The sequence below is a fragment of the Sceloporus undulatus genome, chromosome 2 (assembly GCF_019175285.1).
Source record: "Sceloporus undulatus isolate JIND9_A2432 ecotype Alabama chromosome 2, SceUnd_v1.1, whole genome shotgun sequence".
Lineage (NCBI taxonomy): Eukaryota > Metazoa > Chordata > Lepidosauria > Squamata > Phrynosomatidae > Sceloporus > Sceloporus undulatus.
The window spans coordinates 184435074-184450816 of NC_056523.1; the positions used below are offsets into that span (position 1 = coordinate 184435074).

Below are 15743 nucleotides of genomic sequence, written 5' to 3' on the forward strand. Positions count from 1 at the left end.
TCCTTCTTAAAGACTTATGATCTGAAAAGATATGCTACAAAAGGAAAGGGGGATAGGTTTTAAAGGAAAAGGAAAAGGAAACAGCACATAGTCCTTGACTAGGGCCGCTGGAACAACCCAACTCCTCACTTTATCTCCCTCTCTTGCAGCTTTCTGCTGCTGAGAAAGGAAGTGGTGTTTCAGTAGAGCTGGTGAAATAATAAGTGGTGCTTAGATCTTCTTTTGCTTCAAGTTACAGAGTTGCTCTAAGTATTAAATTGCTATGTCTGAAGTTAGATGGTTGTAGTTTTACCAGGCTTCAGACTCTGGCCCCAAGACCAGGTTTGGGGGTTCTTGCTTAGGATTTGACAGCTCCATCTTAAATTTCAAGGTCAGCATGTAAGTTGGCATATATGCACACAGAGAGAAAGACATGTGCGCACGCACTCTCGCATACACACACACACACACCACACTTATTGGCTTCTTCTATGTACGCTAGATTAGCTGATACAAGCCTGCCTGCTGCAAGTTGTACATGTGTCCCTTACACGTAGCTGTTGAACCAACTGTTTCCATAAACAAGCAAGGCACAGAAACAGTTACTTACTGTCTCTTTAAAGGCAACTTCTGTTGGGCTGGCTAGTGCAGTTCTCTTTTTTGGCAGCACATAAACAAACACCATAAATGCTCCTGTCAACAATTCGAGGGACAGCAATGTATATGGAACTGGGAAATCAATTGTAAAAGAAGGATCTCACCCTTCACTCATAAGAGGCTTTCTCCCCTTTCTTCATCACACAAAATGCAGGTGTTTTTCTCTCCAGTGTTTCTTGTCCTTCGTATCTGAAGCCTCCTCCCTTTATTGCTGTGTCACATATAAGAATGTTTTGACTTTCAAGGGCTAGCAACCCTGTGAGATCACCATGTTCCACCTTGTGACATCATCAAGCCCCAAGTCAGGGCTTGCTTTTGTGGGCAGTATTCTTGGCAACAGGTTACCAATTCTTGCCTGCTTGGGTGAGCCACACAACGGACCTCCAGCCCAAAAATGGTTAAAGTGCTGGCATCCCACAAAAGCAAGCCAATTTCTATTGGTTATCACACACAAAGCACAACAAGGGGGGCTTGCTTTCCACATGGCTGGCATGACGTGAAGGGAGTCAAGCAAAATGGACATCTAAATCCGTTAGTTTTGTGAATTTGCTCATTTCTTGATTCCCTAGATTCTCTTTGGATTGGGTGTAGCATCATGTGATAAGCAACTGCGAAATGGTCTCTAAAGCCCTGAATGACCATGCATTGCCACCACTTTAACCCTCCAATTTCCCTCGTGTGATAAAGTCCAACAAGCCAGAAGTCAGGACTGAAGGAGAAACTAGGAGGCAAGGACAAGGCAGGTGGAACCAACCCTACCCTCAAACAAGATGAAGCAGCCACCTCAGACAGACCACAGACTTCAGTGAGTGATTGTTTTTTAAAGTTCCAAAAAAGTATAAATTTCAAATATCAAACCTTAAGTTTCCATTTTTTATAAGGGACACCAATTTTCTCTGCCATTATATTTAATGGGACTTGAGCATCCATGGATTTTGTTATCCACGGGGGATCTTGGAACCAAACCCCAGCATATTACAAGGGTCCACTGTAGTCAAAATATAAACTCATTTCTATTTCTCATCCTTTATCAAATATCAAATAACTAACCTTTCTCTTTTCTTTATCAGGTATTTTAACAATGGATCCCAATCTTTTTTCACTTCCTTCCAGTCAGAGCCCTTCAATATACAGGTAAGCTTGTCCAATTCCATGTAGTCAATTACTTTGTTTAACCATTTTTTTGTATCTGGACATTCCGTTTTTCCTGTGTTTAGCAAATACTATCTGAGCAAGCGATGACATGATAAATAGCCATTTGCCATGTTTTTTTCCCCCCAATTGTTTGTCAGTTACCATGCTCAAGAGAAAGAATTTTGGGTCAAAATTCATTTTCATGCCAAGATTTCCTTAATTGAATCAAAAATATTTGACCAATATATTTTAGTTACTTTTTGAAGTTTTGTCCATCACAGTGTAAAGGGGTGACATTTAGGTTCTGCTTTACCTGTTAGAAACCAAATCAGTTCAGAAATGTCTATGCTATACTGCCTTTTGGCTCCAAAAAGGGCCTACAAAGTATTTAGCACAATAACAGAGCATCATGGTTTTTTAAAAAACCAGACAAACAAAATACAGCCAACCACCACCAGTCTAATAACTCTTGGAAAGGTTTCACCACCAGGCTTAAGGGGGGAGGTTATCAAAAAGACTCAGTCCTTCATCACCAACATTCAATTCTTATTGGGTTGTTAAATACAGGGAGGAGTCTTGGAAACACCAATATATGTTTTAGTTGAAGAAAGAAGTGGCAGTCTTTAAAATATCTTACTATTAAGCCATTTACGGTTTGGCACTAATGCCATATTGTGCCTTCAACAGATTCATCCAGCCCTGTGTGTAGCACTCTGTGTGACACCTGCTACCATGACTCTGAACAGGTAGTTAGTTTTCTGTGATTCTCTGTGATTCTGTAAATGACAGAGATGTAGGAGATACATATACAATAAAGTGTATTGGTTGTCTTAATGCTATGATTTCTGGCCAATAAATATTTGCATAGGCAAAAAAGTCATTGATAAATTGCCCAAGAGCTATTGTTGAACCAGAGTTCAAAAGCCTGGTGGCCTGAGGGCAGGGTGAGGTCTGTCCCATCACACCAAGTTATAGATTAACCATTCTCATGGTACGGACAAGGTAAACTGCAAAGTCCCTATTATAGGTCAATCAACAGCAGCAAGAAAAGACATCTACAGCCAACTCCCACTCATCTCCCCTCCCCTAAAGATGGAGGAAGAAAATTTTCCAGATGACTTCCGAACATATAAAGGTAGAGATTATTTTCTTATCTGTGGCAACTGGAGGTGGGATTTTAGATACTCATTTATGCAGTTACTTTAGAGGGACACAGCTTTTTACACACCTAGATATGCAACCTTTAGTTTAAATTTATGTTTCAAGCAGGGATGTCACTAGAGAGGTGAAGGGTATGTGGACCACACCAGGTGACACCCTAAGAGCAGTGACACCACTGTCCCCAAGCATCTGCCTTTTGGCCAAAATGAACTGTGGCTTTTACCTGTGTCCCTTTAAAATACTGAAGAGATGGTGTGATTGGGGTGAGGCTCAGTGGGAGGAGATTGTAGAGGCCCAGGTTTGTTTGTTTGTTTGTTTAAATATATTTTCATTTTTTTAAAAAATATTAAAAATCATTGTTTTAAAATTTTCTTTGAAATCATCACAACTTACTAAATTTTCACTATAATCACATGCAGCTATGTATACATAAACAAATTTAGGTTCTGCATATCATATTGTAATTCAAATTACTGTATATTTTTTTATTTTGCTAGTTGTTCATGTCACAATTATTACCATTACATTCAGTTATGTATGGGCATTACAATTTATGAGTAACATTAGTACAAGAAACATTACTAAGGATATTGTATGTTGTGGTCAATGGGGGGAGGGGGTGGCACCATGCATTATCGCACTGGGTCATGCCAACCCTAGTGACACCACTGGGAAGTTTGGAAAAAATGTACCTTGCATATGCACATTTTATGCAAATCTAGGCCTTTTTTTGTTCCTACTTTTGGCAATGTGTACTTGATTACTGTAGTCCATCCTTACAGATCAACTTGGCTGCAACTATGCCACAAGCAAGTACAGACACAGCAAGAGCCTTAAGAAAGCCAACCATTAACATCATGCAAGGCAAGCTCACCCAGTTGGATGACAAAGGCTTCACTGGTGTAAGGTCAAGACCATAGCAAAGTGACTGGAGAAACTCTGCTCAAAAAAATGCACTGACATGGCTGGCACTCTGCATGAATGAAGATACTTGCATGATTGCCACTGGTAACAGACTAGGTTTCCTGGTGTCTTTTTCACTCATCTTCTTTTATTTTTAAAGGAAGAAATTGGCTTCAGTCCATCCAGAGGCCCACCTTCCATGTCTATGTGATGCTGGCTGTGTCCTTACTTCTGAGCACTACCTTTGTGATCGTGGCTGTTTCCAAAGGTACATAGCTTTCATATTTTCTCTTTAGTATCCAAAAGATTTCACCTGCAGAGGAGAGGATTTCTTGGCTTTGGTTCTGTGTGCAGGGAGCATTGTTGTTTTAGTGCTTTTGTTTAATATAATTTAGTCAACACTAGTAAATTAGTTTATGTATTTTAATGACTGACACTTTGATCAAAATGCTTGGCCATGTAGCAATGAACCCTGCCTGAAAAGGCACTGGACATCTTACTAAACTAGATACCAAGAAAAAATCATGAGCAGAATTTAATTTTGGGGGTTGAATAGTACCTTAAAATAGATCCCAGCCACAGAAGGCGTGCTTAAAAAAAGAAATCAAAATCTTTAAATAGAAAGTAGATGCATTGTTACTAGTAAGGTTGTATGTTTAGCTGTAGTATCAAAGCAGTGGAACGTTTTGATTAAAAGGGCAGTAATCTCAGTAGTAGGTGCTGTGGAAGAGTTGAGTACTTGAGTGAGTTGTAGGTAGGGACTCCAGATCTTAGGGCCTGGTCTCTGTTCTCTGGTCCATGGAACAATAAGGAGGAATCCAAGGGTGTGAGCACTGTCATAAAAATGTGCATCTACATAGTTTTCACATTTGTTAAGACTTGTCATTTTTTAATTTGAGTGGCAAACCCTGTGCAATTGTGATTGATGCTTGATGTGATATTCTTCAGTGGTGCTGCCCCATGTAACATCATCTTTGTCGTATCAACAGGGGCAACTCCCTAGTCATCCCTAGGTCTTAGGTTTGGGCCCTAATAGCCCTGGGAGCCCAACTGCAGATGGGTCAGGCACAGTCACTGCGGCAATCTTTTTCCTCTCCTTATCACATCCTCCAAACCTGGAACCAACACTAAATCACATGTAAGACTTCCAGTGTTCAGTGCAGAGAGTTCCAGGGCTGTTTCAGTGTGCTTTGCATTTGATATTTGTCAGGATTTGGATTTAATGGGACTTGTTTTAAATGGTATCAGTTCTATAGCTAGTTTAATTTCATTTCAACGATAACTTTACTTAAATATTTACTTACACTTTTTGGTATGCTTTTCTTTCTATTTAACATATGTAAGCTGCCTTTAGTCCCCAAAAATCAAGAGACAGATTATTTATTTATATTTATACTCTAATGTTTTGATCCTGTTCCTCTTCTTTTTTCATTCTTCTATTTCCAGCAACAACACTTTCGTCAGAATTGAGCGAACTGAAAATGAAGTTCCCCAAACAAAAGCCTGGACTTGATTCTGAATGTAAGTCTCTACATATTTACTGCCACATCAGCAAATATTCAGGAATCTCAGTTGCTCAAAATGGAAGGCTTAGAGCCTGGAAGCAGGAACATCACTAGGCTGATGTGGGGTGTGCAGGCCACACCAAGTGACACCCTAAGTGCGGGTGACACCATTGCTCCCCAAACATCTGCCTTTTGGCAGAAACAGGCTGTGATGTTTGCCTACATCCCTTTAAAATGCTGAAGAGTCAGTGTGAGTGGGGTGAGGCACAGCAGGAGGGGATGGCACAGGTGTTTTTTTTAAAAAAATAAATAAATTTAAATTTAAAACCTAAAAGAAATTAAAATTTTAATTTAAAAATAAAATTATTATTTTATTTTATTTTTAAATTTAAAAATTAATTGTTTATTCTTTTTCAATTTTTGAATAGAATAGAATAGAATAGAAATTTATTGTTAAAAGCTAAAAGCCGTCACAATATAAAATATATCCAAACAGTAAATACAAAAACAGTATTAAAAAAAAACCAAAGCATAAAAATCACCAAAAACAACATGGTAAAGTTAATAAAAGAGATCCATCAACAAAAAACCAATAATACATCATAAATAATAAAATAATAGAACCATAAACTTGATTGGATCCAGCCGTCATTCCAATCAAGAAAGCTAATTCTAATCTTGCTAGCAGCTAAACCAAATTTTGCTACCATAGAAGTAACAAATGCATTGTTGCCAGCCAAAAGGACACAAGTCTGCTGAAAGCAAGATCTACCAGAAAGGGATTTTAAAATACAATGAAGAAACCTTTGTCTAGGAGATATATACAGAGGGCAATGTAGAAAGTAATGTTCTATATTCTCCACTTCAATTTTTTTAAAAACATCACATCTTACCAAATTTTCACCTTAACCACATTAAACTATGAATATAGATAATTTAATTTAAAGGTTTAATATTAATTTTGCTAGTTGTTTATGCCACAGCTATTACCATAACATAGGCTTGGTACATACTGCCAAAAAGCAGTGTCCAGGCAGCGATTCTAGGGTTAGTGACTGCGCACCAACCGCACAGTCCCTAACTCTAGCACGTCACAGCAGCAGCTTAATGGTGGTGTCCTGTCCATGCCGGGGGCCGCCGTTGTGATGTAAGCAATATGCAGCATATAGGCATAATTGCACGTCATGTATGTTATGAGTGCGCCAATGCTGCACTCGTGATGTCTGCACGGCATCTGAAAAAGAACCCAATTTTTCTGGGTTCTTTTTGGAGTAGAGGGATGCTGCACAGTTTGGCTGCTGTGACGTCCCTCCAGAGGAAAACCTGACACTTCCAGCCTGCCCTTTTGGGGCGGTATGTACTGGGCCATATTGTGATATACTGTACAAGAATTACAGTTTATGAATAATATTAATACAAAAAAAATTACTAAGGATTCTGTATGATGTGGTATGGGAGATCAATGGGCAGGTGACACCATGAGTTACTTGCAGTGGGTGATACCACTGCCTGGAAGTTCCAGTTCATGCCTAGTAGATCAGGGAGTGTCACCTGGCAGCACTCAGTCACTTTATTTTGCAACCTTTCACAATCTCCTAACTGGTATCAAATTGTAGGACCAGTGCTTGCGTGTTTTCAAGATTTATGCCTTTTCACTTCTGCTTGGCAGAAGGGAAAGATGCTGGAGTGTGGTCTGGCTTTCCCATTAGAATAGTGTAGGTGACAACCCTTTGGAGTGGGCCTTATGGAAAATAACTCCACTACCTTGCGCTTTCTCAACAAAGGCATCATTCTCTCAGACATCTTGCAAAGCAGGCTAAACTGCTGAAATCTAACTAATGATAATTATAATTATTATTATTATTATTTAAATAATACTGACTTTACTTCTTCTTCTTAGTAGCACAAGTCAGTGGTTTGAGGATTTCACATTATCATTTGTTAGCAATCCATTTTGCTTTGGTTTCGGGATGTTGCCTGAGTTCCAACAAGAGAAACTTCTTCTGGCTTGGCACTGCTTGGCCACACCCCAAGCATACAGGATGAAGCTAGCATGGGCTAGGGATACCCAACAATTTCACAGGGTCTCCATCTGTCCACTATTTCCATCTGCCCAATTTAGAACTGGGTGTTTAGCAGCTAAGATCCACTCCCATGGAAACCTAAGAATCTGTCCTGAAATTTACCTGGGGAGGACTATCTCTAGTTTCAGACACCGAGGCCCTATCCAGACCCTTTGGGCCGGACTGGTGGCAGAGTTGGGGCATAGCGTGTTCATGACACACAGCCCAGCTGTGTCCCCAGGGCACCGTGATGTTGTGCGTCACACCACATGGCACGCAGTGTCATGGCACTCCTCCAGCGCTGCATCCGCACGACGCAGCACCAAAGGAGTGTTTTAAAGCCATGGCATTTTTATTTATTAATCTTTATTTATGAAGCACTGTAAATTTACACAGTGCTGTACATGCAGTCTTTTTAGTTATACGGATCCCTGCCCTCGGGCTTACAATCTAAAAAGACATGACACAGAAGGAGAAGGTAGTAGTGGAGGGAAAGGGTAAGAGGTCCAGCAGTTCTATCACTTTTTGCAGCTATCACTTTTTGCAGCTCCTTTTCATGCCCTGGAAAGGCCAGATCGGGGCCATGGCATGTGGTTGCTGTGGCCCCAATCTGGCTGTAAAAGGGGCAGCTGGAGGCCACCCCTTCAGGGCTGTGTGTACAGCCTATTAATCTTCTTGAACAGCTACAGCACTAGGACCATACTTCCAAACATATCCCACTTTTAGAAACCTTTTCAATGCACCTATTCTTCATCTTCATATTTTCTTGAGTTCTCCTATGACAATGAAATACCTTAGGGCTAGTACTTCTGTACTCTTAATACCTCTGTGAGCTAACTTTGGCTCCAGGCGTCAAGAATTAACATCCCCTTTCCTTTACTCAGTGTTCCCATGTGGTCCCAATGCCAGAGAATGGGAGTATTGCAATGGAAAATGCTACTACTTCTCCCTGCAGAAAACTTCCTGGATGGACGCCAAGATCCAATGTGCAGAGAGGAATTCACATTTGGCCATCATTGAGAATATAGGTGAACAGGTAAAAAGGGGGGGGGTGTACTTCCATTAGAGCAGTTGTTGGGCAAGCTTGGCAGAGTACAATTTAAATGGGAAATGGAAAAAAGACCAGAAAAGGCATTCACATACACATCCTCATCAAGAAAGTCATGTTCCTGCTGCCTTGTGGAACAGCTGGGCTTATAGGAGAGCCATTAAGTGGAAGAAGGAATCCAGACTTTCCTGTACTGATCTTCAGGCAGCTCATAGGCTATGGATTGTCCACAGGCAAGCCAACGATTTCCAATAGGTACTCCAGGACACACTGGATTGTCTTGGAAGCTTATCCTTTCTGAGCATATGAATGTCTTATGGTTTCGCCATATCTACTGATACCTCTAGATAAACATGAAAGCCAATTTACCCAGAACTATATTTGTTTTGTTTTTCCTTCTCTCCCTTTCGCCCAAAGAATTTCCTTCAGATCAGAACCAGGCATGAGCGTTATTGGATAGGACTCTCTGACATAAAAGTTGAAGGACATTGGACATGGCTGGATGGCAGAGACAGCCTCAGCGGCTTCACGTAAGCATCAAGCAGTTCCACTTTGTCTATCAGCTATGTCAGGTACCGGTACATGTCAAGGTAAAACAAACAAAATGTTCTCAGCTCAGTCCAGTTCTTAAAATTGCCTCAAATGCGCAAATGTTGAATTTCATTGTGTCTTCCCATTCCAATAAGTGGCTAGCACCATGTGGGCTGGTACACTGATGGGGGTGTCACCACCATGAGCCAGAAGGTTACAAGAGTCAGAACCAAGGGGCCACTAATAGTCACCATTGATTTTGTCTAGTCCAAGAAGATTCAGACTGGCAGCCTATCTGAGGTTCTCCTAGTCACCATCTTACCCAAGGTTCAATCTAAAAAGCCAAACTATATATTACCATACAATACATTACCATTAATGTATAATGCATCTTTGGATTCTGACCTTTGGTGTCCTGGCTTTCTTCTTCACAAAAACCAGGCATGGATCTTCCAGGTCAGAAAAATAGTGGGAGGAGGAGGTGACTGACACTTTCCTCACTTTGGTTATCTTCCCACAAAGTTTCTAATAGCCGGGTGGTGGCTTTCAGTACAAAAAGATGTACACAGTCCCGATCAAACATACAGGCACAGTCTCCCACCCCACAGCTAGTAGAAGTTCAGGGATGGCTGAGGATTTGGATCATGGATAATTACATGGAGAAAAACTATTATTTTCCTTGCCTCCCCTCCCCACGTTCCCTGGCATAATGGCCCTGACCCAAATCACTATCACAGCTACATGCAGCAACCACAAAAAGTCAAGTAGGCAAATTTGGGACATTCTGGATTATTATTATTTAATTATTTAATCATAGATACTGGGCACGAGGGGAGCCCAATAACGATGGTGGAAGAGAGAACTGTGCACATCTGTGGACTGACGGAAAATGGAATGATGTCTACTGCACCTATCCATGTTACTACATCTGTGAGAAGGCTGTGCTGGGTACAAGCCCTGAACACCAAGAGAGGAACTAAGCATCTCTATTAAATGTCTCCAAGGCACAGAGAAATCATTGGTCTAACTATCTGCTTCAGACCTTACTGTAATACATGCATTTGGAAAGAGCAGTATTGCTTTCTTGGGACAATCATGTACAAAGAGGCAGCCCCGATGATTAACTTTTTAAGTGCCTTAAATCGAAAATGATTTCACCAGTTTGGGGATGGGGAAAGTAATGACTGATTTTGAGTTTCCTTGCTCAAAATCTACTGTGGAGGCACTGCTTGTATTTTACTGAATTTGAACTTTCTGCAGTTAAACCACAGAGTTATAGTAGGTTATCCTTTTGTATGATTTAACATGTGGCTTGAAATATTAATTTAAAATTTTCTTCTTTACTTTTTCATATTTGTCAGTTGTATATTTTAAACAGTTCTCAAAAGCTGCCATGTATCCCTGAAAGAAGGAAAATTTCATGGAACCTAAGTAATTTGCTCCTGGAAGTAAATTGCCATATAAATATTTCTGCAGCCACAGCTTTCAGTAAATTGCTTGATGCAAGTTTCTGACTCTTAGAGTCCTTTCTTGCTGTATAGTATTTGGTGTTATAGTACTATGATTCCACTTTAACTCCTATGGTTCCATCTTATGGAATTCTGGGATTTGCAACTAAGGGAGGAATATCCAGAATCCTTAGCCAGAGACCTCCTTTGGTGCTCTGTCCAAACTACAAGCCCCAGACTTCCATGAGATGCAGCTATGGCAGCTGAAGTGCAATCATAGTACCAAAATTGTATTGTGTCCTGGAGAAGTTTTGGGATTAAGGTGAAATTCCCAGAAGGGAAGAATAGAACTGGAAGTCTGTAAATGGCTGGACAATCACCATGACTGTTCCTTGACAAAGGAGTCTCACTCCCAGAGGAGGCTAATCTTGGACTTCTGTTCATGTGTAAGCCCAAAGGTTATCATCCACCGTCACTCCTATCAGTGAAGGGATTACGCAGATTCCAATCTTAATCAATCTATCCTGGCTAAGTGCCCTGGCCTCAACCATTGTGAGCCAACAGGATCTCCAAATATGGTCCTTTTGCGGCATGGCTGGTTTCCTGCACTGAGGTGCGCTCTCAGCTACCTGCCTAAAACATCCCTTTAGTATCAACCTGGTATCAAAAGGAGTGGGTCCAGTGGGATAGACCTTGGGGTAACAAGCAAGTCACATTCGCTCAGCATCAGAAGAAGGCAATGGACAATATAAGACTACATTGTTATATATCATTATTATTCCACTTTAACAGCTATGGCTGCCTCCTGGGAAATCTTGGGATCTGCAGTTTAGGGTGAGGCATTTAGAATTCTCAGCCAGAGAATTCTTAGCTCATAGGCCTCACTTAACCACAAATCCCAGAATTCCACAAGAGGCAGCCACAGCAGTTAAAGTGGCATAATAGCACTATAACAGTGCAATGTGATACTGCCCAATGGAAAACCCCTTTTGAACAAACCTTGCAAAGAAAAACCCATGATAGCGTTAGGTTTGCCATAAATTGAAAACAACATGAAGGCACGTAACAACATCAATTTGCTTAATTTGCATGATTATATAAGTTGCAGCAATCAGGTGGTTGGTGTCCATATGAATACATGAAGCTGCCTTAGACCACTGGTCCACCTTGCTCAGTTCTGTCTACTCCAACAGCAACATTCCAAGGTCTCAGTCAAAGAGAGAGAACTTGGGATGTGGTCACCATGGTCACTGAGCTAAAGACTTTCTAAATTTGATTCAGAACTGAGAATAAATAACACCAGCTTTGGAAAGCTTTAGAAGGCTCCTCTGATGTGCAGTAGGGACAGGCTGCAGAGCAGACCTCAACCCCCACCTCAAGACCATTGCCTGATGTATTTGCTGTTCCCTTCCAAGACACTCCCCATTTCTTTTTATATTCTGTTCAAGTTGGCTCCCAGGCTTGAGACTCGACTTGAAAGTATCTTGCAAAGACTTGAAGCTTGACTTGAGAGTCAAAGATAGAGACTTGAGATTTGACTTGAGATGTGGTGTAAGAGACTTACACCATGGTAGGGGGAAACTTTGAAGTGCATGCCTGCTTTCACTTCTTAAGCGATGCATCTCTAGCTTTTTCTGCTTTCTGCCTGCAGAGGTCACTTCCCCCTTCTCTCCAGAAGGTTAGTGTTTTACAACCCTTTGTCAGAGAAGGAATCATCCAAAAGGCTTCTCAGCCTCAGGATGGCTCATACACACACACATGGGAATCACCATTAGGGACTTTTCTTTTCTTTTTTTACCAAGTATAGAAAACTTTCATTTGTCTATTGATTTTCCTATTTCTGATGGATTTCTTGCAACAATAAATGTGATTTTAAAACTTTTTAACCTTACCAGAGCACGCTGCATCTTTCTACCCTGTTTTACACCAGAAACTCATGTTGCATTAGGGCACGCTGCCCTCTGCTTAATATAAATACCAATGGCCTGTTCCAGACTGCCAAAATAAAGCTGCTTCGGATCTCTTTGGAGGTATTCTATTTAAATGGTGCATGGGTCCTAAGAGTCCGGAGGTCGTGCCAAAGCCACACTCCATTCCTAAGCACTGGAATGCAGCTTTGGTGCAGCTTCCGGATTCTTCGGATGCATGCACCATTTAAACAGCATACCTCCAAAGAGACCCGAAGCAGCTTTATTTGGGCAGTCTGTAACAGGCCAATATTTCCTACACTATCTAAGGTGCAGAATGCATATGGGTTCAGCACCTTGGATAGTTAATGTCCATACTTTACTGCTCTGATGACATGGGCTGCATCTGCACTGCAGAAATAATCCATGCTGGCACAATATTAACTGCCATGGCTCGATGCTACGGAAGCCTGGGAATTGTAGTTTTGTGAGACATTAAGCCTTCTCTGTCAGAGAGCTCTGGTGTCATGCCAAACTACAAATTCCAGAATTCCATTGCACTGAGCTATAGCAATTAAAGTGTTGTCAACCTGGATCATTTCTGCAGTGCAGATGTAGCCATGGAAGCCACCAGCTGCCTCTGCCACCCACCAACCAGTCCCATCTCTCGCAGTACACCATCACTTTAATCCAACATCTCTTCAGCATATCATATACAGTGGGCCCTTGGTATCCACTAAGGTTTGGTTTCAGGACTCCCTGTGGATACCAAAATCCATGGATGATTCAAGTCCCATTACATATAACAGCATAATAAAATGGTGTCCCTTATATAAAAGGAAAAAATCAAGATTTGCCTATAGGAATTTGTATATTTGTAAAACATTTTCAAGCTGTAAATGTTTTGAATCCGTGAATAAAAAAAATCCGTGGATAAGGAGGGCTGACTGTATAACTGCATGAGGGCCTATGCTAGGCTGAGTCATATATTTCCCCCTAGAATTACAAAGCTCCTGAAGCTGCCCCACATAGCTATTCTGTCTCCTCAGCAACCAGGTGGGTTTGATGAAACATCTGGCCATTGGTTTTAAATACAGTATAAGAGAGTGGTCTCTCTAGCAGAATTTACAAAGTGCTGAAGTAAAAGAAAAACTGTAACCAGCCCCCCCCCACAACCATATCTAGTAGACAAAGACTCAACTCAATCTTTTAAATAAAATAAATAAAATCTTTATTTATACCCCGCCCTTCCAAAAGATCAGGGCGGCTTACAAATGCACCGAAGTGCGAGCAGTATACAGTTAAAAACACATTAAAACAACAGCAATTCATAAAACAATAAAAGACCCCATTAGCCCAACCTCACGGCCACGAGAGAGGAGGGAGGCCCACAGGATGTTTAGTCGGGGAATGCCTGATTGAATAGGAAGGTTTTGAGACCCTTCCTAAATTGGGCCAGGGTGGTAGATGAGCGGAGCTCTGTGGGCAGCGTATTCCAAAGGGCTGGGGCAGCTATGGAGAAAGATCTTCTGGCCGTAGCAGCCAACCTAGCCCCAGGCACCTTCAGGAGTTGCTGCCCAGATGTTCTGAGGGTGCGAGGCGGATTGTATGGGGAGAGGCGGTCCTTCAGGAATCCTGGACCCAAGCCATTTAGGGCTTTATAGGTAATCACCAACGCCTTATATTGAGCTCGGAAGCGGATGGGCAGCCAATGGAGATCTTTAAGCACGGGTGTTATATGGCTGGTCCTGGGAGCACCAGTGACCAGCCGCGCTGCCATGTTCTGCACCACTTGCAGCTTCCGAGTTTGGTATAAGGGTTGCCCCATGTAGAGTACGTTGCAGAAATCCAATCTCGAAGTTACCAGAGCGTGTACAACAGTTTCAAGGTCCCTCTGGGCCAGGTATGGGCGCAGCTGGCGAATCAGCCGAAGCTGATAACAGGTGCTCCTGACCGTGGCATTCACCTGAGCAGTCAGGTGAAGGGACGAGTCAAGAAGCACCCCCAGACTGCGCACGGAGTCCTTCACAGGGAGCGTGACCCCATTCAGGACAGGTGGAACCACCGCCATTCCTGAACCAGGGGGGCCTATCGCTAGTACCTCCGTTTTCTCTGGATTAAGTTTGAGTCGGTTTTCCCTCATCCAGCCCATTACTGACTCTAGACAGGCCACGAGAGGAGAGAGGCCATCCCCAGTCACTGCATCAGTCGGAGACATAGAGAAAATGATTTGGGTGTCATCAGCGTACTGATAACCCCGCGCCCCATGTCTCCGGATGATCTCTCCCAGCGGTTTCATGTAAATGTTGAATAGCATGGGGGACAGAATGGCTCCTTGAGGGACCCCGGTTTTAAGGGCCCGCTCGCTGGAGCACACGTCCCCCAGCTGCACCATCTGGGACCTCCCAGAGAGGTAGGAACGGAACCACTGGAGCGCAGTGCCCCCGATTCCCACCTCAGCCAGGCGCCCCAGAAGGATACCATGGTCTATGGTATCGAAAGCCGCTGAGATGTCCAAGAGCACCAGCAGGGACACGCTTCCCCTGTCGACGCTCATATAGAAGGTTTACATGCTTAACCCACATGCTTCATATTGAATGGCCAGAGAGAGGAAAAGGAAGGAAACAACATGTTGATGACACCGGAATTAACAAAGGATGCATTTGAGAGAGATAATGTAAACAAATAAATAGGAAGAGACCAATGCTTTCTTAAATTCCTAGAGAGTCTAACTACCAGTGAATGCAGCACACAAAGGTTGCTATCTACAACACTGGCTACCTCCCCATAGCCCAATGCACAATGACTATATAGAACTGTTGAGATCTTTAGAAGATCTCAGTGTGTCTTGTTTTGGTCACAGCAAATGACCAGATCCTCAGAAAGGAAATGCAGGAAAATACTGAACCAAGAAAAACACAAGGAGAAGTCACCAGCAAGTAGGTTGGAGCAGTTCAGATCAAGCCCCCAGACTGTGGAACGGTCTGCCAGATGAGATCCGTCTACTTACATCCTTAGACAGCTTTAAAAAGGCTGTTAAAACGGATCTCTTCCGACAGGCCTTCCCGGAATAGAGAACCCGGCCTTAGAAAAACGTCTGGGAAAGATACTGCTGCTCCCACTGGTTGCTTGTTGGTATGATGTTGTTGACCTTCTGGTCAGTTTTTAACTTGTATGTTTGTTTGTTTGTTGTTGTTTTTTGTTCTGTTTTTTAAATATTGCATTGAATTGAATACTTTTTTAAGGAGGGGAGGGTACCAAGGATTTTATATATTTTGTATTTTTAACTTTGTTAGCTGCCCTGATTGTTCTCAGAGGGGCGGGATACAAATTATTATTATTATTATTATTATTATTATTATTATTATTATTATTATTATTATTATTATTATTATTATGTCATACAC

General features: G+C 41.9%; 1 protein-coding gene across 1 annotated transcript; it reads left to right on the top strand.

The window, feature by feature from the left end:
- Positions 1 to 594: 594 nt before the first annotated feature.
- On the top strand, positions 595 to 10487 carry LOC121922923 (hepatic lectin-like). Its single transcript, XM_042452873.1, has 8 exons — positions 595 to 1441; positions 1707 to 1770; positions 2798 to 2905; positions 3995 to 4102; positions 5281 to 5355; positions 8287 to 8438; positions 8868 to 8980; positions 9799 to 10487. The coding sequence occupies exons 3-8, from the start codon at positions 2863 to 2865 to the stop codon at positions 9959 to 9961; spliced, it is 654 nt and encodes a 217-aa protein (XP_042308807.1). The 5' UTR covers positions 595 to 1441; positions 1707 to 1770; positions 2798 to 2862; the 3' UTR covers positions 9962 to 10487.
- Positions 10488 to 15743: the final 5256 nt, after the last annotated feature.